Raw genomic sequence first — 21,388 nt, forward strand, 5'->3', positions numbered from 1 at the left:
ATTTATTATCTGTTATAACAAGCCTTTTATTACACTGGAAGGCTAATTTGCATTGCTTGTTGTAATTAACATTGTAAAATGTTTAAACAAAAGTACAGATAGAAATTAAATTTACGGGCATTGAATTCAATAGCATTAAAATAAACCTTTGATTTGTTTTTCTCCTTTGGCAAGAAAGTGATTAACTCAAATTAAATTTACGGAAAGCTCTCAACTTGGACCGAGCGATTTAATGGAAAAAAGGCCTCCCAAACTGCCAGAGGAGCTTGAGGAAGAGCCTGGCTTTCACTCGCAGGAGGCTGTCAAAGTGGGACTTAACCATTTTGAGTGCGAGAGGTGGGTGTCCTGAAGCCTATGGCAGATGCTGTTGGCTGGATGTGTGCAGGCAGGATGGTGCTTGGCTTTTTGGAGCCACCGGTTCTGATTTTCCATGCCCTGGCAGCTCCTTTGGAGGTTTTTCTCCCAAGGAACAAGTGATAAGATGAGAGGAAATGTCCTGAAGTTGTGCTGGGGAGGTTTAGATTGGATATTGGGAACAATTTCTTTACTGACAGAGCGGTGAAGCCCTGGCAGAGGCTGCCCAGGGGCAGTGGGGGAGTCTCCATCCCTGGAGAGGTTCAAAAACCATGGAGATGTGGGACTTTGAGATATGCTTTAGCAGGCACGGTGGGGTTGGACTGGATGAGCTTAGGGGGCTTTTCCATCCTTAATGATTCTGTGATTCTGTCGAGGGGTTTGTATGAGGTGGGATCAAGATATTCCCTGTTAAGATCTCCATGCAGTGGCAAATGCTACACCGCCTCTCAGAGCAGGATCTTGCCCGGCATGGTTGCTGGATGCCCCACGCTGGCCCTTTCCCCCCAGGCTGGGAGCCGTCGTGGGGAGTGGATGGAACAGAGATGGCATGGAGCACTGTGTGCTGCGGCGTTCCTGCTCCGGTGGGTGCATCGCTGTGGTACCCGAGCGGCACGTCGTCCGGGAGCAGCACATCATCCGGGGTTGCGTCCTGTCTTAGCTGAACGTAGGATTATTTTGCTCCAGGTTACCATTTGTATATGGTTAATTAGAAAAGGGTTGTGGGTTGTCTTGGGGTCACGGTTTATCCCTCTCCACCACTGCGTGTCCTCTGGTGGAAGAGCAGGCATCTTCCTCCTCCCTGCCCAAGTGTCGGCACAGGCAGGCTGTTTCATGGAGATGGGAAACGTGGTTTGGAAAATTAGCTTTCTGAATTGCAGTTATTCCTGAGCCAAGGGGATGGGAATTGCACCGTGTGCCCTCTGTTACCGAGTGGTGCAGGGATCCCTGCCAACACGTGCCTGCGATCGGTGGATCTCCTCCTGCTGCTCGGCATGTAAGGTGCTTCTGGAAAAGTCTTGTTTGTGCTAGAAGAGGCTTCGATGTGTTCATCCTCAAATGAAGTCATCAAACCCAGGCTGTTTCTGCTCTGATTTATGGAGCAAGCTTTGACAAAAAATTATACTGCGGGAAAATGATCCCTTGGTAAGGTTTGGATTCTCTTCTATTGTTTTAAATTGCTTTGGTTTATGGCTGTGATTTGCATAGTTAGAACTAATTTGTACCGTCTGGGCCCAAGGCTCTGAGTTGTCCTTGTGTTGGTATTGAGCTGCTGCAGAGATTGATGGGTGACTATGTGTTCCCTGGAGTCGGGGCTGTTGTGATTTATGGCTTGTAGAACTCTTGGGGACTGCTCTGGTCTGTCTGGCAGACAGTTACGGTCATCAAAACAGTAAGAAAGGTGGAGTGTAGCGTGTCTCTGTCTCTCCTCGGGTCTCCCGTGATGCTGAGTTGCCCGGGAAGGAGTTTGGGTTTGGAGGATAATTTGCAGCTGTAGGAAAATGTTCTGCAAACCTGGTGGTATTTGTTCAAAAGCAATTTAGTGAGTTATTGTTGTAGAGGATGTTCAGCAACAGGTTTGGGTTTGAGAAGCTATGAGTTGCTAGAAATGAGATCTGTCCCAAAGGTTTGTGGAGTGGAAATTCCAGTACTGATGCAGTGGATTGGAAATTCTGGGTCTGTGCCTGCTCCCGGGCAGTTGGGTGGCCTTCAAATGGCATTTCCTCTCAAAATCCCTCCCATATCTGTGTAAAAAATACCAGCAAGGACCTGTCCTTATAGAGGATGTGAAAAAGCAAGAGTGATTGAACTAGAAGCAAGTTGCAGACCGCAGAAGTGTGTTGGCTCCTTCCCGATGAGCCGGTGGCCTCTGAGGCTTGGCAAGGGGGCAAGTGCAGTCTCAGCCGCGGTGGTGGTGGCTTGATTCATTTAACACTGTTAATTTCTGCTTTTTAATAGCCATTGGTTTGGGGTTTGCCTGTGAGTCAGTGTTTCTCTTAATCCTCACACCAACCTGGGGACGCAGTGCGCTGCGAGGGCAGGACGGGGCCTTTGCCCACCAGGGCTGAGCGCCCGGGCTGGAGCTGCTTCCCAGAGACGTGGACTGCTTTATCGTGCACAAATCTCCTACATCCACGAAGGCGTGAGCTGGCAGCAGCAAGGCAAACACAGCCACGGGAGAAAAAGAAGCCATCCCAGGTTGCATTTTTTGTACACTAGCTGTGTAGGGTTAGAAAAAAATAAGTTTCTGCCGTCAAAATGCAAAGAATTGGCAGAATCCTCGTCAAGCAGTGACCATGGCCAACACAGCTGTTGGGCCCAGCGTGTCTGAGCCGCGGTAACTGCCCCAGCCAGGGCAGAGTGCATGAGTGTGCTCCTAAATGGGTATGGCCAATATGCAATTAGTGCTAGACTCTAATCTACGTGATCTACGCGTGACACTGCTTCATCCTCTCCACCACACTCACTCGGCTGCCACTCTGCTCCCTTTAACACCCGCATGGGACAACTGCAGATGTTTTCCAGTTGTGTGGGGCGGCGATGCCTCGCCTCCACGCTGCCCTTTGGAGGAGCCCCGCTCCTCACCCCAAAGCCGGCTTGCAGCTGCGGTTTGTGTTTGGGGGGGCTCTCTTTTGGTCACCCCTTCCCGTTGTTGGCTCCAGGAGCTGCTGGAGGAGCAGCGCCAGCCACCGATGCCTCCAGTACCGTGGATGGACATCACATTTTCCTGGGCAGGTCATGCACAAACCAGATACTCTCATTTTTCCTGTTTCTGTCACTCTGCAGCAGGCAGTTTTCCACATTGCTTTGCTCTCTCTTTTAAGTATTTTTACGTTTAGATCGAACTCATGGTGCTCTGACAGCTGCTTCTCACTCTGCAAAATAAATCTTTAAGAGTTCAAGCATGGGTGCGTTATCTGTGTTAATCTGGGAAGATTGTCAGCTGATACGGAATCTCTTTCAAACCCTGCCAGAGGCTTCGGCAACCTTTCTTCTTTCTCTTTTTTTTTTGAAGCTCTTTGCTTATGTAGGCACTGTGTTTGTGCTGTTCTTTCTCCAGATTATGTTGTAAAGTCTCTTTTGCAACAGATGACTTCAAGCTGGCCAAACCATCTCCAACCCATGTGCGGATTTTCCTTACAACTCTTTGAAAGGGTTCTTGAAAATGCAGCGCTCACCGCTCTCCACTGAAAAATGAGCGATAAGCCTGAAAATCCGCCAAAGGGTGGGGTTATTTAAAGCTGTTTAATTGCAATTTGTAATTCCTTCTCCCCCCTAAACTGCCGTGCTGGCTCCTGCAAAGAGAGGCTCAAGGCACAGCAGCGGAGCAGGCTCCTGTGCCCTGACCGGGGATGCTGATTCCTCAGCAGAACCGCCCTGCGCTCGTATTTGAGCTTTTATTTCCTCCTAGAATGGGATGAGGGATGAAGGATTTGGCTCAGGTAATGCAGACCAAGTTTTCAGCTGGGAAATCGTAGAATCATGGAATGGTTTGGGCTGGAAGGGACCTCAAAGCCCATCCAGTTCCACCCCTTGCCATGGGCAGGGACACCTCCCACTGGATCGGGGTGCTCAAAGCCCCATCCATCCTTGGAGTCCTGGTCAGTCTCTTGGCTGCGGTGCCCCATGCCGAATGTGACCCAGGACGTTTGCAGCATCAGGAGAGCAGCTCCTGCCTCGCTGCGTGCCTGGGCGGATGGTGGGAGTGCATCAGGGAGCAGAGCAGCTCTTAAGGGATTATCCCAATGTGAGTCAGAACCCTCTCTGACCTGGGAATGGTGGTTCTGCCACTTAATTGCTTTTATATTGGAGGGTTTCATGGGATGGGTCCATGGGAAAGCAGAGCCTGGGCTTTTGCGGGGAGCCCAGGTGCTTGGAGGTGCCTCTGCAGGGGCTGCAGGCAAGGTGACATGACCGCAGGGGTCTTCTCCACAGCACTCCTGTGGGACGTCGATCTTGTGCGCTGGGCTTCTAGTGCTTGTGACCTGGGATTTTGCTGGTACGCTTTGCCTTTCCCCAGATCAGAGGTTTCCCGATGTGGTTATGGTGAGAGGTGTTGCCTCCTCTGACCATGTTGATGAAAAGACTCCAGTATCGCGTAATGATCCATCTCAAAATCTTCTTGCTTGTAAATAGGTGATGTTCAAAGATATGGTCTGACACTGGTGTCGAGAAGGGATGCTGGAACATGGATGAAGCTTTATGTACAGCTTCGGAGATGCTAAACTAGAAATAAAGAGCAGCTTCCATCGTTGCCTGCTCCCACGTTCCCTTGCCCTGTTACTCAGTGCTCTGCACGCAGTCAGTAGTGATTTCTTGCTTTTCCACTTGAAGTCAAGGCCTTTTGAGAGGGTTTTGATGAAAACCTGCGCATCTCCTCCATCACCGGCCAGCGCAGGAGCAGTGACTGTTGTGGTGCTTTAAACTGTTGTTAACTTTTACTTATTATCTGGTTGATGCGTGTAAAAGGATAAACGCACAGGACAAGTTCTGCTCCTGGCGAGAAGGATGATAGCAGCTAATCCACAGAAACATGTGCAGCCCAACCTTTTGTTGCTTTCCACTTTGAATAATTCAGCAGGACAGGCTGTGTCAACACTCCAGTGCCTGACAAAGAGCCACTTTGGGCTGTGGGCGGGATGATGGAGCCAGGACCAAAGGGTAGGTGTTGGGACACGCTGCTGGAGATCGTGTCTGCACAGAAATAGCTGGTTTGTAAATCCATCTGCTCTTTTGTTAATGGAAAACTGAGAGCATCCCAGAAGGAAAGCAGGTTCAGGAGGGGCAGGGTGGTTTGCACGTTCGGTCGAGTTAAGTGACTGTTGTGGGGTTTACATTTGTGCTTCTGGGGTGCTGTGCGTATTTCATCCCTTTCAGATGCTCCTTCTCCTTTTCTCTTTTTCCCTTGCCTCTAGAAGTTGAAAGAAGGTTTGGATTTCTTCTCCTTTTGAATGTTGACCTCACTGCATAAAGTTGTCTGGCTTTCTGCTCTCCCTGACGTGTGATATATGTGAGCATCTGGTACCGAGGGGGGCTGATCGTTAGGATTTCTGAGTTTCTGTAACTAAGATCACGAGTGTACTTCGGGGTCTCTTCCCAGTATTGCTGAGCTGGTGAAGTGTTCCCCCTTTGGACCCAGAGGTGTGGGTTGTAGGGCTGTGAGCAGAGCCAAGTGGCAAACGTGCCCTTTTAGCACCATATTCTGGTGTTGCTGAGTGAATCTGAATTAATGAATCTGAATTAGGCTGTTTCATTGGTGGTTTCTGTTCTTTGCTACCTGCTGTTGGCCAGGCTTGTTTTCTTCAAGTGAGGCTGGTGTGATCTCGCACAAGAGGCCGGTTCCTCACGCTGACTGCGTCCACCCGCCTTTCCACCCCAACCTCACGCTTCTCCAGGCTGCTCAGAATCCCTCAGATTGTTCTCTCGGTGCAAAAAGCTAAAGAGGGCCAGACCTGAGGCTGAATTGGATCTGGACCAAGCATCTCCATCTCTTCCTGGGTGCTGGGTGTCAGATCTCTGTGATGATAACAGCCAAAGCGTTTCCCACCTCGGGATCTTGAGCTCATGCTGTCAGGATCTCCGGCAGCTTCTCTCCATGTGAGACCCTCTAGCATTTGGTTTTTCTTATTGCAGTATTACTGATTTCTACTGTCCTGGATTTTATCTGTGGCTTTTTTCAGGCTAAGCAGGTAATGCTTACAAATGGAAATTTGACTGCGTAACGTGGTGTCTGGCTGCAGTAAATTCATTCCCTGCGGGCTCGGGGACGTATCCCATATGTGGTTCTCCCGTGATTGTTTAAAACATCCATCTGCTTTATCTGTCTTTGTGTTTACAATTGCCCTTTGTAGTTCCTGGCAGCATCTTCTCTCCTCTGCTTTTTGTTTATGCTTTTTTGTTTAAGGTTATGGTAAAATATCCCTTTCCTTGGGGGTGGATGGGAGCCTTTTCCAGTTTGGCTGATCCCAGGGGTCAAGGGAATAAAACCCCGTGACACCAAGTCCTTCCAGCACTGAAAGAGGCTCCAGGAAAACTGGGGAGGGGCTCTTGATCGGGGAGAGGATGAGGGGAACAGTTTCCAGTTGAAAGACGGGGGATTGAGATGAGATTTTAGGAAGAAATGTTTTGCTGTGAGAGTGGGGAGGCCCTGGCCCAGGGTGCCCAGAGCAGTGGTGGCTGCCCCATCCCTGGAGGGGTTCCAGGCCAGGTTGGATGGGGCTTGGAGCCCCTGAGCCAGTGGGAGGTGTCCTTACCCATGGCAGGAGGGTGGGACTGGGTGGTCTTTGAGGTTCCTTCCAACTGAAACCATTCTATGATTCTAAGATCGCCCCAAGGGCTCCAGTATGACCCAGGCTGTGGTGGTTCCAGCTGGTCGCTGATGCTGCTCCTCAGGAATGCGATTTTAGCCAGATCCTGCCCTTGACCTGCCTTGGGCTTGGCAAGCAGGGTGGCTGGCTGCATCCATCACCAGTTCTTTGCAGATTCAGTGTGTGCTATGGGAAAAATAAAGGCTTCAGTCCTCTAAATTTGTAGCAAAACATGGCCAGTGGAATAAATTTTGGTTGGGCATTGACTCAGTGCGATGTCCCTATTTGTCTGCGATGATTTAGTTTCAGCTTTAGGGAAAGAAAATACAACAAACAAACCCAAAGCAAACTGTCTGAAAAATCCAGGGAGGATATATTTGATACTTTTTCCTGGCAATAATTAAACAGTTTCCATCCTTCTTTGGTTTCAAGCTTTCGGAAGGGTTATGGGTCCTCCTTGAGCACATGTTGCTGCCTGTCCTTGTCCATGCTCGTGTGCTGGCAGCGCTGTGGGGCTGTGTAGGCTCTGATTTTGGCTCAGGTTTTGTGTCCCCATCACGGGCAAAACACGACCTGGGGTGACATTTGGAGAAGTTGCAAAATTCTGTCTGTAAACAGTATTATTTTTTTTTTTCTTACACTGAGCCCAAAGCCATATAGCTGCTCATCTCACGAAGAAGAGTAGGAAAATACTCCCTGGCCGGAGGAGTGGGTTGTTTTCCTGATTTTCCTCTGCTCCAGCAGTGTTTCCTGGTATTGGGAAGCATGCAGAGTGCCGGGATGGGATTCCCTGTGTGCCTGCCGCACCGAGGACACAATGGTGAGTTCCCCATCCTCTGTTGCTGGACTTGTTGCCTGTTTCCCAGTGCCAGAAACTGGTCAAAAAGCTGCCAGCCGGCTCCAGTAGTCCAGCAGTTCTGCTGGCATCAACACACCCACGATGGTTTGGAGGGAACGATAAGCCTTCATCTCCGTGGATGTGAGTTGGCATCAGCCACGGCGGGTCCCTAGATGTGCCAGAGTGGGTTGTTTGCTGTGCGTGTGCCAATGCGGCTGGGAAGCAGGATGGGTCCGGCTGTGGGAGCCTGGGAGATGCTCTGCAGTGGCTCCGTGCTCTCGGTTACTGGTGCACGGATGCTCACCCGCATCCCACTGACCAGCAAGAGCTTTTTGGCACAGCACCACCGTCAGTGCGCTTGGCACCCAGGGTCCAGAGCTTGGGCTTACATGCTTACAAATGAATTTGGGACTTGAAAAGTTGGGAGGAAGCTGTGGGCAAGTGATATTTCAGAAAGACTTCAGAGCCAGTTTGTGAATCTTATAAGCCAACATAGTCCTCACGTTGGGACAGAACTGACTATGATTTTTTTTCTCCCTACTCATTTGTTAACCTTCAGAATGTCACTTCATCCTTCAGTGCCTTGGTTTGAGGTGCAGAAAGCCGCTGCCACAGCGGCAGAAGCAACACCCACCAGCTTAAAAGAGTACTGACACACTAACTCGCCTTGACACACCAGTAGGACAAAACAAAAGCATTTTGTTTCTGCAGCAGAACGTCAGAACCTGTAAGTGAGCCACGAGCGAGTGCTTCCGAAGCACTGCTCGCGCCCCAGAGCTGACAAAGCCCAGCTTGAGGCAGCTGTGCAGCAGCTGGCCTGGCGCACTGGGTGGAAACATCTGGATGGTCTGACAAGCGAGGCACCCTCGCGGCGTGGATGCTGTGCTGACTGCTGCTGTGTGCAGCATCTCGCTGTCGCTGCTCGCGCCTGTTTGAAAGACGTGCTCTCCAGTTCATCACATCAAAGCCTGAAGCAGAAGGGCTTGGCTTCCACAGAGCAGAGGATAAACTCACACCTCTCCTTTCTTGTCTGGTGCTGCTGGGTCTCTTGCCCACAGCCAGAGAGCCAGTGGCAGAATTGAGGTTTGTTTGCTGAAAAGAGGATAGAATTCCTTTGCTCAGCTTCAAAACACACTTGCTAGTGCTGTGCCAGCTGCACCTCCTGCTTGAAGGGCAGACGGCTGCTCAGACGGTGGGGCGGCTTGGGGCAGTTTTAGTTCAAGTACCAGCAGTCCTTTTGCTTCCATGTAGAGACTAAAAGGAGAATATTTTTCTGATTATGAATCCTGACACTAGCAAGTGGAGTTCTTTGGCAGCCCCGAAGCTCAGCCTAGAATACGGCTGGGATGTGCGTGTAGCCAATATTTGGGACCAACTGTGTGAGATAGCGTCTTATGGAAAATGCAAATTCCTGAACTGTTCCCAGCTCTTTTCCCGTAGTTTCCATTTCTACAGCACATCCCAGTGTTTCTCGTTCAGACCAGCCAGGCACCACTGGCTCCTTCAAAGCTCTATTCTCTGCCGTTCGTCTGCGTGAGGAACGAGGGGTTGTGAGGTTCCTGGGTGGACCCGGCGCTGTTCAGTCGGTCTCTGCAGCCCCTTGCCGGGCAGGCTGCTGGCGTGGCCAGCCAGCGAGCACAGCCTCTGTCTTTGCAGAGCCATCAGAGTCTCTGGGGGACACCTCCTGCTGCCAAGATAACACAGAGCAAGTTTGTAGGGGTGGCAAGGTGGAACGGCCAGAGATGAGGTCAGGCTGCCCTGGAGTTCATAGAATCGTAGAATGGTTTGGGTTGGAAGGGCCTCCTCACCCTTGCAGGGGAACATTTCTCCCCAAGATTTCACCTCAATTTCCTCTCTTTCAGCTGAAAACTGTTTCCCCTCATCCCATCCCTGCCCTCCCTGATCAAGAGCCCCTCCCCAGCTTTCCTGGAACCCCTTTCAGTGCTGGAAGCTGCTATAAGGTCTTCCTGTACCCTTCTCTTCTCCAGGCTGGACAACCCCAATTCTCTCAGCCTGTTCTCATATGGGAGGTGCTCCGGCCCTCAGATCATCTCCATGGTCTCCTCTGGATCTGCTCCAACAGCTTCATGTCCTTCCTGAGGGCTGAGGGCTCCAGAGCTGAATGCAGGGCTCCAGGTGAGGCTTCACTTCTTGAAGGAGCCACACGTGAAGTGCTGTAGCTGGTTTTTTCCTCCTTGTGTTGGTGTTTTTTGGCAAGTGCCGGGGTGATGAGGCGATCCGGTTGTCTCTGCTTCCACAGAAGACAGCTCCTACAGCTGAGCTGACAGAGCCAGGGGAAACCAAGCCAGGAGAGGACTAAGCAGCAGTGCAATTTCAGGTTTTGGCAAGAAATACGTTTATCTGGAGAGAACTGGCCATGTGCGAGCAGCACCTCTGTGCTCCCTGCTTTCTGGAACTGGGACTTGAGGAGACATTCCCTCCTTCCCCTGTTCCCGTGCTGCATCCTGTTTGCTTCTGGTGAGTCCCAGGATTTGGTGTTTTGCAATTCCCACATGGAAGGAGCACGGCTGGCACGCCGCGGCACCGCACCCCGGCTCTGCCTTGCGGTGACTTGTTTGCGCGGCTGTGCCCTGAAACAAAACCCTTTCAGAGCTTTTAATCCTGTTTGTATGAGATCACACTCTCATTTGACACTAATTGCAGTGGATCTGATTAATTAGGCAACAAAGCATAATTGATTTGACGAGATTGATTTCATGGAACTAAACGGGCAGCCGCCGTCTCCCATCACATCGTGTGTTCCTGCAGGTATGGGAGTCAGCATTAAAACCTTCACCGTCTGTGTAGGTGTCGTTACACGGTTCGAGTCCGAGGTGGTGAACTGTCTGATGTGGCGGCTGCGCGGGTCTGGACACACCACGGTGTCGCTGGTTCGTCCCTGCGGCCGGGCGAGAGCTGGGTTTGGTCAGGCTGAAGGGGAGGAGGCTGCGCGGAGACCTTAGAGCAGCTTCTGGCGCTGAAAGGGGCTCCAGGGAAGGTGAGGAAGGACTTTTTCCAAGGGCTTGGAGTGACAGGGTGAGGAGAATGGCTTTACATTGGAAGGGGCAAGATTTACATTAGACATTAGGAAGAAATTCTTCACGGTGAGGGTGGGGAGGCCCTGGCGCAGGGTGCCCAGAGCAGTGGTGGCTGCCCCATCCCTGGAGGGGTTCCAGGCCAGGTTGGATGGAACTTGGAGCCCCTGATCCAGTGGGAGGCGTCCCTGCCCATGGCAGGGGGTGGGACTGGGTGGGCTTTGAGGTCCCTTCCAACCCAAACCATACCATGGTTCTATGATTAGGGATGCTCTGCTGCATGACGGGAACGTGGGCAATTGGTTTATTCTTGGGTTTATGGTTCATTGAGGGCTTAAGTTTGGAAACAGTTAAATGTGTGCGCAATAATTCAGTGGAGATTATTTCCCAGTTGCTGTAGAGGACTTTTTATCTTTCTATTGGATGCATTATTTCATGGATGTTACATTTCCAGTGGCCTTGTTTAAATGGTAGTGCTATTTGATTTGGACCACTTGATTCCCTCCTCCTGTTTCCTTCCCTTCTGGTTTTCTCCTTCCAATAAAATGTCATAAAAATTAATCATAGCTGAAGGCCAATTTTAACATCCAGATTTAGAAAACAGGATTTTAAAACCCTTGTGCTGAAAGGAGAAATGCACTCTAACAGGAAGTCTTTGTTTTGTTATGGAGCGAAGAAAAAGGTTTTTAAAACTTTATCTGTCTGAACAGTTTAATAGCAAAAAGATTTCCAAATTATGAAGATTTTTGAGGATTTCCACAAAAAAAAGAGTTGGAGTGGTTGGTTGTGGGCAGGGCAGAATGAAGTCCATCAGTTCCAGTGTCTGACAAATCTTAGACTGGATCTTAGGCAGAAATGTTCTGCCATGAGGGTGGGGAGGCCCTGGCCCAGGGTGCCCAGAGCAGCGGTGGCTGCCCCATCCCTGGAGGGGTTCCAGGCCAGGTTGGATGGGGCTTGGAGCCTCTGATCCAGTGGGAGGTGTCCCTGCCCATGGCACTAGATGATCTGTAAAGATCCCTTCCAACTCAAACCATTCCATGATCCTCAATGTTCCTCTCTAACATTATACTGTAGGGGTCATCTCAGTGAGTGGACCCAAACCCCGTCTTTGCTGCAGCAAATCCCGTCTCAAGCAATGGGTTTACGTGGAATTTGGAAAGATAAAACATCAGAAAACTGAAAAAAAATGACATAAATTCAGGTGCTGCAGCTGTATTCTCAATGGAAAGCTCTGGAGCAGGATCTGGTTGCCTCTCTTCTGCTGGTTGGTCACGTCTTGCAAGAATAGTGTCATTGTCACCTTGAGTGTATGTCTGCTTTGGAAGTATGGTTCAGGAAAGAAATGGTTTCAGTTAAGAAGCTGTTCTTAGCTGTCTGAGATGTTGGGACTTCAGTGCCTGTCTCTCATAAAGCGGTGCAAGTTGGAGACGTTGAGTGGATGAGAAGCACATTTCAGCGGGACATCTGGGAATGGTCTCTCCAGCTTGTTGTGGTTTGTGTTATATTGATTGTGGAAGCCAGATGAGGTCAGCGTTCCTGTCATGGCTAACAGAACATGCCAGGTATTCTTAAAGGTTTTCAAACATGAAGGAGACCCAAGGGTGGTTGAAAGCAAGCGTTTGCAGGCTGGAGAAGCCCCAGTTCTTAATTTCTCAGGGCAACAGAGGTGCTCCAAGTAGAGCGGCAGATCCCTGAAGCTCTTTGCTGAAGCAGCGCCTGATTTGAGGAGGTTTTGAAGAGCTGCTATGGCTTTGAGGAGGGCTGTGCTATTGACCTCATGCTGTCCTGCATGTACTGGAGAAGATCCAGGGGATGAGGAAACATGAGCAAAGGCACAGATGGAAAAACAGGCAAAGGGAGAAAATACGGCTAATATCAAGTCACTTAAGCTTGCAGGGTTTCCCCCAAAGCAAACACGCATAGTGCTTTTTAGAAGTGCACAAAGGCTTTGATAATGTAACTGCTAAAATAAGAAGAGAATTGCTGTTGGTGTGCAGGATAAGAGACTGTGATCTCCAAATGGAGGGGGACGTGGCCCAGCTGGCTGAAAATGGGGCTGAAAAAGACTACGAGGGCTAATTAAAATGTGAAAAACTGAGAATTCATGTTAATGGACAGCAGATCTCTGTCTGGTGCTGGTTCACAGCTAGGTCTGATTTCCTTGGGAGACGAAAGGAACTGATTTAGGTTCCTTACCTTGCACTGACATCGATACTTTTCAGTGTTTTAACAAGTGTGCTCCACGTGAAGTGCTGGGGTCCTGCAGGTCTGCTCTGCCTGGGCTGGAAGTCTGCAGCAGGAATCTCTCACTCTTGCTGCCGTTAAAAAATCCACTACAGGTGTCCTCATACGGGGTGTGAAACACAGCTTTGACCTCGTTCTACCTAACATCTGGGTTGCGTTTTTAGCTTTCCCTTTCAGTGCCAACAGGTGTAATAAATTGGAAGCCTCAGCCCTTGCTCTGCGCCGTGCGTAGCAGATGCGCTGCGGAGGTGGTGTCTGCCTGCAGCACCAGCGGCATCGCTGCTCCGTCCAGCGTCCTCATGGGAGGCACCAGCCCACCTCCGGACCACAGCAGCTCTGCACAAGGGTGTCTTGAGACAGGCAGACAACCTTGTAAACCAAACCACATTCTTCTAGATTTGAGATAATATTGGTTTGGTATTACATTTAGCTATTTAGGAGATAAAAAGCCTGTTAAAAGTTGTGGAGCACACGTAACCAAGGGATTTGGACCTACCTGGTTCCATTCTATAGTAGAAACAGATTTTATCTGGAGATCTGTGGCAGAAGCTGTGTTTCTTGGGGTTGTATGGGTTATTTTGCCTGTGCTGAAGGACTACTACAACCCTTCCTTCTGTAAAGTTACGCTCTTCCTTCTCCTGTGAAGAGCAAATCCATCTCTCTGCTGCTTCTGCCATGTTCTTGTCAGGATTTATGTGCATTTCATTCAGGTTGATAGAAAGTAAAAGCCAAGTGATATATTCAGTCAGATCAGGTTTTTCCTTCACTTATACTTTGATTTTCTGTTCTTTTTTTAAAAGGTGCAGAAAACACCACTCTTGATAGAATTATCATTGGAGTCTGTACTCCCATGATTGACTTCTGTTTTAGATGTGCCAGGGGGAAATCCTTGGGTAGTCATCCATGAAGGATCCAGGTGGAAGTAGTGGATGTTATATGTGGACATTGGCAGCTCTGATTCCTTTGACCGAGAGCCCAGATGTGACTGCTAAAGGGCATCATGAAAATAATGCCGTGAGGAGTTATTCTCCAGTGTGGTTTGCTGTCGATGTTGGCCCAGACCTGCTTTCATCTTGCTTGTAGCCTGCAGCTCAGGTTCTGTCTCCTCAGCAGTGTCTATGGAGCGCGTTCTTTAATTACTGTGGCTGAGGTTTTTCCATGGGTGAAACTCTTCCTTGGGGTAAAAGTTAGGTACCAGCAGCTGAAAATATGGAAAAGCATCCAAAGCCTGGATAATAAATGTTTTGTACCCTTGGGCCAAGACAGGGTGGTCACTGGAGAAGACTTGGACTCCTAAATCAGCAGAATGACCTGTTGCTGGTAGGACCTTGGAACCCAGGGGTTGGAAGAGCATGGCATGGCCAGTGGGCTGCGATGGCTGGGGTCCATCCTGGAGGATTTAAAGTTGGAAATATGTGGTGAGACACTTTGGGTTGGGAAGTAACACCTGATACATCATGAGCTGGGCGGTTTCAGTAGCAGTTTAATCGGTGTGCAGCTTTAACTTGCCTTCCTGCCCACGTTGCTGGAGTTTGCTACCCATAGTAGATGTTGCGAGCGACCTGCTGCTCCTGGTTTTGAGGGTCTTCTGATGGAGGAAAGAAAGGCTTTTGTTTTAAAGACAGGCTTGTTCCTGGAAAAAGGTGTGGAGATTGTCGTGTTCATTTGATCCAGCCAGTTTACTGCTGACATTCAAATAAAATTGTAAACTATTTAATCTGTGCTTTGGTTTCCCTTCATTAAGACAGGTTATTGATTTGGGCAGCAAAAGCTTGGCAGCTGTAACTGGGGGAGTCTGCAGAGCGAGGAGGTGACTGCTGTCGTGTAGCTAGGTCTGCGACTTAAAGCTCTGTAATGCTTTAAGGAGGAACGGAGGGGAAAGGTTCTGGGAAGGGTTTGGGTCTGTAGGAAAGCTGATGAGTTGCGTCATACCCTCCAATGGCAATTAATTCGCTGTGTTTATCCGGTTGTAACGAGGCTTGAACTGATAACGAGGGATTGGATTTAATGTTCTGTGCTGAAAAATACAGTGGCTTTCCTGGGTAATGAAGTTAAAATACCAATAAAAACTTGGGAAAATATGCTCCCTCCTCATTTATTGTTCCCTAATGATTTTCTGTTACCACAGTGCCTAGAAGACCCGGGAGCGTGACTCACTGGCCTTCTGAAAACTGGCATTGCGCAGTCCTCTTTGGAAAAGCTTTTTAACCCAGGGACAGAAATGCTCGGTGGATTGAAAGCATCTCAAATGTGCTTCTTCAGAGCAGTGGTGACATGTTGAGGGCTATGGATTTACCAAGAAGGGCCTTCCTGCCTGCTGGCAGCTGCTGGTGCAGTGCCACTGGTCCATGGCGTTACATCATCCACCTCCATCTATAAGGTCAAGGTCACTTCTGTTTCCTAATAGCCAAATACTTGCTTGGCTCCTTGGTCCTCGCTTATTACAAAGCTCCTCCTGATTATTAGCCCAGAGGTGGCTCTGCTGCTACAGCTCCCACGTGGAGACATCGCTCAGTCCCTCCTTCCCCCCAAATCTCCCCGTGGCCTTGGATGAACTTGTTAGCATAACTGGTGCTTTTGTTCTCTAGGTTATAGAATTGCTTTGACTCTTAGCAATGAAGGATCCTTAAGGGGGAAATCGTGGTGGGTTTCCATGTGAACTCAAAGCTGATGGTTTGTGCCCCTGAGACCTCAGGTGTGAGGTGGGTACCTGGCAAGAGCTGGGGTGTGACTGGCTTTGGGAGAGGAGGGGGGATGATGAGGAGCAGTGGAATTGATGAAGCAGTAGGAATTAGAACAGTTATGGGCAGTCTTGAAGGAAAGGATGTGCTTGAGCTTTCATGCAGTCAAAAAGCCAGTGGAGAACTTTGCAGAGGATGGAGAGGATCCGCTCCGGACCCCTGGAGAGGCTGCATGCAGCCAAGCTGGGCTGAAAATACCACGTTTTGGGGGAGGAGAATGGGTTATGAGAATTCCAGCTTATAGAAAACGTCATCTCCACTCTCCACCGCCACCTCTGGCCGTGTTTGGGCTCATGGTACGTCCCGTGTTCCAAGGGTTTTCATTCAGGGCTATGGCTTGTCTTGCGGACAAGGCATCGTGTATGAGCTCTTGTCATGTTGAAATGGGAATTGTTTACTCTTTCCCTTCTTGCATTTTTATGAGGAAAAATAATGGTAAAAACAAGGCTGAAAATATGTTGAATGGGGTTTTGTTTTTTTCAATAAAGCGAAGCTGCTTCCAAAACTTCTTTCTAGTCTGTTTGAAAATAAATAAGCTACTTAATTTTTTTTTATGCACCCTGTGTTACCAGAGGCAAATTTCTGATGGAGGACAATGGGGCTGATATTCAAGTAGCTGCTACTCTGAACCGCAGCCTCTGACGGCTGATGTTCAGAGCGCCAGAAACCAGCAGCAGTGCTTGCAAAGAATGCCCTGCAGAGCCTGGGCTTGTTCTGAGCCCGCTCACACTGACGATCTCCAAAACTGCAAATGATGAGAGAATTTGACTTTAACAATGCCGTTGAACAATAATGCAAGAAAGAGGCTGATTTTGTGCTTTTTTCCTCTGGTGCTTTAAGATATTGTGCTGTAGGAGAGTGTGGAGTTTCTCGATTAGGTCAAAAGCTGGTCCAGCTTTCTCATGATTAATTGGAAGCCGATGCTGTAATGCAGCAGAGGAGTCTTTGGGGGCTTTGTTAGCGATAAGTGTGCTCTGAATGGCATTGCAAGAATGCACTTTTCACTGAAAAGGGCTTGTGCACCTGAACACTTGTGTGCTTTTCACAGTTCTGCTGTCTAATCGGGAAGAAGATATCAGTTCTTCCCGCCAGCAGGGCTTTGCCTAAGGGAAAAATGTGCCATTTGCACATAATTGCCGAGACCAGGTTCTATTTTTCCACTTTTCTCACTTTAAAGCTGTTTGACCATTGAGATGCTCAGGGATGGTTTAGTAGTGGACAGGTACGGTTGGACTTGATGATCTCAAGGGTCTTTTCCAACCAAACAATTTATTTTCTCTTGGTGTTCAGTGGATCTTCATTCTTGTAGCGTGTTTTGAGGCATGGGTGTTACTTAAGGCATTTGCAGAGGGATGCAGTCATATCTGTAAACCTTAACAGTTATTTCAGCATCCCAGCACTGTTTTTCTTCTTTCACATGGTTTGTAATCCAGCCATAGCGCCGTGATTCAATAGGTGTTTACAGCTTGAAAAAATCTTCCTATTTCATGGTACCTTAAAAAAAGTCATTTATATACAAATATATATATGTATATATATATAGACATCTCTTTATTCTTACTTCTGTAGAGTTTGCAGCATCCATCCTTACAAAACAGATGAGTTTCTGCGTGACTGCAGGCTGCGTTGTTTTGGGGGCTCCCGCTGTGCTCCCTTGACATGGCAGAGCAGCTTTGCTCATGTTTCCCGAGTTCTGCACGTGGCTGCAGAGAAAATCGCTGCTTTTGTATGCATGCCTTTGTTTTTCTTTATTTTGCTGTGAGAAACCAAGGTAGAGTGAATCCAGCCTGGCCAAGCTTGCCTTTACCATTGTTTCACGGGTTATTTTGAGATACGGTTTCCCCTGGGATATTTCCTCTCTTGGCTTTTTGACTTTTTCACATCCTATAGTGATTTTCTTGATTAAGAGTGTGGAGTCGTAATGGGTTGACGTGGTGTTTCTAAAATTAACGTAATTTGAGGACTTTCAGTTGGAGGGAAGAGGGAAATGGTTATTGTTCCAAGTTCTTCTGTGGCTGTTGCATTGCTGCACGGAGAAAGTAGGACAGCTATCATGGGAGCAGGTATGTGCTCACTGGGCTCCTCAAAAATACTGTTGCTCCACAAGCACGGAGGCTGAGAGAATCAGTTCCCCGTGACTTTGAGGATAAGGAGATTCCGTTAAATGCTGGACCAGGACAGTAATTCCTTTCATCCTTCCCCAGAAGGGATGGATCCCCCATCCCACCCTGCCCTGCTGGTGCAGGGGCTCGGCTGGTGCAGAGGTCCAGGTCTTCCACCTCCAAATCACGAGCTGGGAGGGGGACGAGCATGGGGCACCCAAGCTTAGTGGGCAGTGCCTGTTCAAGCCCTGCAAGTGTCTTTGCTCCACGTTTCCCTCAAAGGGTGCAACAGATAGTTGTGCAAAATGTTTCTTGGGTGTAAGGAAGAAATGTTTTACAGTGAGGGTGGTGAAGCACTGGCACAGGTTGCCCGGGGAGGCTGCATCCCTGGAAATGTTCGAGGCCAGCTTGGATGGGGCTCTGAGCAACCTGACTGAGTTAAAGATGTCCCCCAGTCAGGGGGCTTAGACTGGGTGACCTGTAAATGTCCCTTCCAACCCAAACCATTCTGTATTTAAAGTGCTGGGACATGGTCAGCCGTGGAAATGGTTGCAGCGGGTCGACCGAGGCACCTGCCCAGCCCACAGCTCTGCTTCCCACGCAGGGATGGAGCCTGCAGAAGCTGTCCTTGCTGCTCAGCGTTGTTTTCAGATGTTGCTTTCAGCAACCTCCACATCATAATGCTGTGCTGGTGTCCAGCCAGCAGCTTTTCACTGAAGGTTATTTCTCCTTTCGCGTCTGTCTGTGTGGCTGCATCATGTTTTGCTAGATGGGTGGCACACATCTGCTTGTTCTGCTCTGAGAATCCTCTCCCTTGTTCTGGCCACACCGAGTAACAGGGAGTAGATGAGTTTAATTTGAGGCACAACTACACGTGCCCTGACATCCAGACCAAGAGCTGCACAGTTCAAGAGCTACAAGTGAATATATTAATCGTATCTCAGGGAGTGATGAATGGAAAAAGCATTGCTTGCTTTTCCGACCAGCACAGCTGTGCCAGCCGCCGGACCTCAGCCGGACAGCGCGGCCCTTCACGGGCTGACCCGGTGGCCAAGCATCCCCGACCTCCAGCAGCTGCGGCCCCTGGAACAAGGGACCCCTTCAGTCATCAGAGGGAAGCTTTGCCTTCATCGGCATGGGGAGCTCGCAGCCAAGTGGGGCTCAGCGATGCACTGCGCTGGCAAGCAGCTTGGCCGTCCTTTGCCCTGCCACCGAGCTCCAGGAGCGCTCCTGAGAGGCTCAGGGAGGTGTTTCCAGAAGTTACCTTCAAAGCTCCTTCCTATGAAGCTCCAACCTTCATCGGTTGCTTCAAGCCCCATCCAACCCGGTCTTGAACCCCTCCAGGGATGGGGCAGCCACGACTGCTCTGGGCAGCCTGGGCAATGGCAGCATTTGGAAGCAGCACTGATGACTTCATGGAAGTTTTAACCTAAATTAAAATGTCATTTGTTTCTCCAATTAATTTTTGCAATATTTCGTTGTGGTTTTAAAAACACCTTCATTTTTTGCTCCTCCCTTTCCGTGTTGTTGTGTCGGGGCAGGTACTGCAGTGCCCACAGCAGTGATGCTCCTGTGCTCTGGGATGCAGGAGTGGAGGGGAGATGGGCAGAGGGGGGGTGTGCTTTGTTCCCTCTGTTTGCAAAGAGCTGTTGTAAATGAGAGCCTTTGGTTCTCTGTCCAAGGCTGTGAGAGGTCCTTCCCAAGGTAGGGAATTTCTGGCTTTTACTTGTCCACTCCTTTAAGGTAGGAGAGGCTGCAGGGACCCGATCCCTGGCCATCCTACAGCATTTCAGCATTCTTTTTGGAGACATCATTGCAATGACAGAACATCAGGAATTGCAGTAAATGCAGATAAATAACAACAGCTTGGGAATTTGGGAAACAATTCGGGGGGTTTTTTGGAGAGGGAAACCCTTTTGTTTCCCAAATCCCCTTCATGAGGGTGCACTGGAGCTTGTTGGAGTGAAGCAAGAGGCAAAGGCAGAATGCAGTGGCTGCTCCTCCGGATGCGGGAATGGGATGCTCTTACGCTGGAAGAAGAGTATGGGTGGGGGAAATAACTTGGGAACAGGTGTTTGTGTGCAGAGCAGAGGGTACACAGAGGGGTGCGCCCACTGCGCCCCAGTGGGTGGGAGAGGGGAAGCGAGGGCCCCCAGGGCACGTCAAAGGCAAAGAGACCTGTGATGATCATTGCTTTTATAGAGACTTTTATGGCCCACAGCCCAACGAGCCGCTCTTCATCAGCAATTCATGGAAGGAGCTGATTCTTCTCTGCTATCTGAGGTGCTTTTGATGCTATGGGTTTTGTTCTCAGAACAATAACGCGCTTGATAACCTTTGGTGCTGCTTTTTTGAAGGCTTTTCACTCTTCTGTTAGGCTGGGTTTGGCCCATGTGTGTGTTTATGGCTTGAATAACTGTGATCAGATTTCCTCAGCATAAAGAAAACCCCATCGGGGTGAAAGCAGCCCTGGTTGGAGGCGGCTGTGGGAACACACAAAACAAGGTGTTTGCCTCCTGAGTCATCCTTTGTGAAATTCCTTATTTTAGGAAGTGGAAATAGCTGGGGGAGCGCTGCTGGTGATGAGCTGCCCTGCCTCGCGGCAGCTGGGAGGACTGGTGGACGTTCTAAACCAAGGTTCCAGTTTCTGGGGCGGGATGCTGATTTAATAACTGTCAAGGAGTTTTTAATGCAGTAAAATTTCATGAATAAGTGGTCGCTACATAAAATTTTTGCCTCTTGGCAAAAATGTTATAAAGATGTACTCGCTCTAGGTTTAAAGTGTAAATTTATGTGGAATACTGAATTGGATTTAAAGGTCCCTGAAGACCTTTGAATCTCAGTAGCTAATGAGGCTTGCAGAAGAGAGCTTGAGAGAGGGAAAAATTACTGGCAGTGAGTAATAGTGGTGAAAGAGCTCCAGGATTGAGCAAGTTTTGCAGAGGAAAATTAGAAATGATCGCATCGGCGTTTGGGGTATTTGATTTCTTCCAGCTATTGATCTCCTCACACCGCCTGCATCCTTATTCCTGCAGCGCCCTGGGCCCCGGGAGATGCTTCTCTCTGACAAAACCCTTCAGGTTGAGTTTTCCCAAGTCCTAGGCTGCATGCAAGGGGACAAAGCTACTCGCGGCCCCCTTGGGATGGGATGGGCATCGACGAGCAGCCATTTCGCATCTCCCCCCTCGGCTCAGCAGAGCTATCCCCAACGGAAGGAATTTGGCATTCAGGCTCTGATCGCTCCACTTGGCTAAGCCGCCCTTGCCAAAGATGCTTAGACTTCTCCTTCTTCTTCCAGCTGGCCTTGCTGAACTTCTTTCACCCTGAAGAAAAGCTGCACATTGGAGAAGAAGGGAGACGCGTCCGTCGGAATAAAAGGAGTAAAGGCAGCGAGGGGCCAGATGGTGAGTCCTGCGTTGTTCCTCACTGCTGCACTTCACATCTTCACCTGGATGAGGAGAGGGCTTATGGGCTTTGCTCAGATCATGGTTATGGTATAGAATTCTTTATGTGAGGAAAAAAAATTGACGTCTGTGGCTTTTAAATTTCTGTTTGAATATACTTGTGTTCCAGATGAGGAATTCCGGTAGTTCTGATCTCTGCAACTGTAGATCTAGTGATTTTGTGTGAATTAATGCTGCTTAGTAGTTTCATCCTTGGCCCTTCTCTAATAGTGAAGATCTGTGCTCTTGTAAGGCTATAATTTGTACGTGTATACCTGTATTTGTTATTCTCTATACCTGTCTCTGCTCAAAATCATCGTGCA

The 21,388-nt window shown here is 49.2% G+C and overlaps 2 protein-coding genes across 5 annotated transcripts in view; both read left to right on the top strand.

Moving 5' to 3' along the window:
• ARR3 (arrestin 3) overlaps positions 1-21,388 on the top strand; it is a 349,343-nt gene that overhangs the window by 233,117 nt on the left and 94,838 nt on the right. The gene's annotated exons all lie outside the window — the stretch shown is intronic.
• EDA (ectodysplasin A) overlaps positions 1-21,388 on the top strand; it is a 78,007-nt gene that overhangs the window by 25,385 nt on the left and 31,234 nt on the right. For all 4 annotated transcript variants that reach the window (XM_054076025.1, XM_054076026.1, XM_054076022.1 and 1 more), the window contains exon 2: positions 20,921-21,026. In XM_054076025.1, the coding sequence (XP_053932000.1) occupies positions 20,921-21,026 (106 nt within the window). The remainder of the gene's footprint in view (positions 1-20,920; positions 21,027-21,388) is intronic.

This window comes from Cuculus canorus, chromosome 10 (assembly GCF_017976375.1).
Source record: "Cuculus canorus isolate bCucCan1 chromosome 10, bCucCan1.pri, whole genome shotgun sequence".
Lineage (NCBI taxonomy): Eukaryota > Metazoa > Chordata > Aves > Cuculiformes > Cuculidae > Cuculus > Cuculus canorus.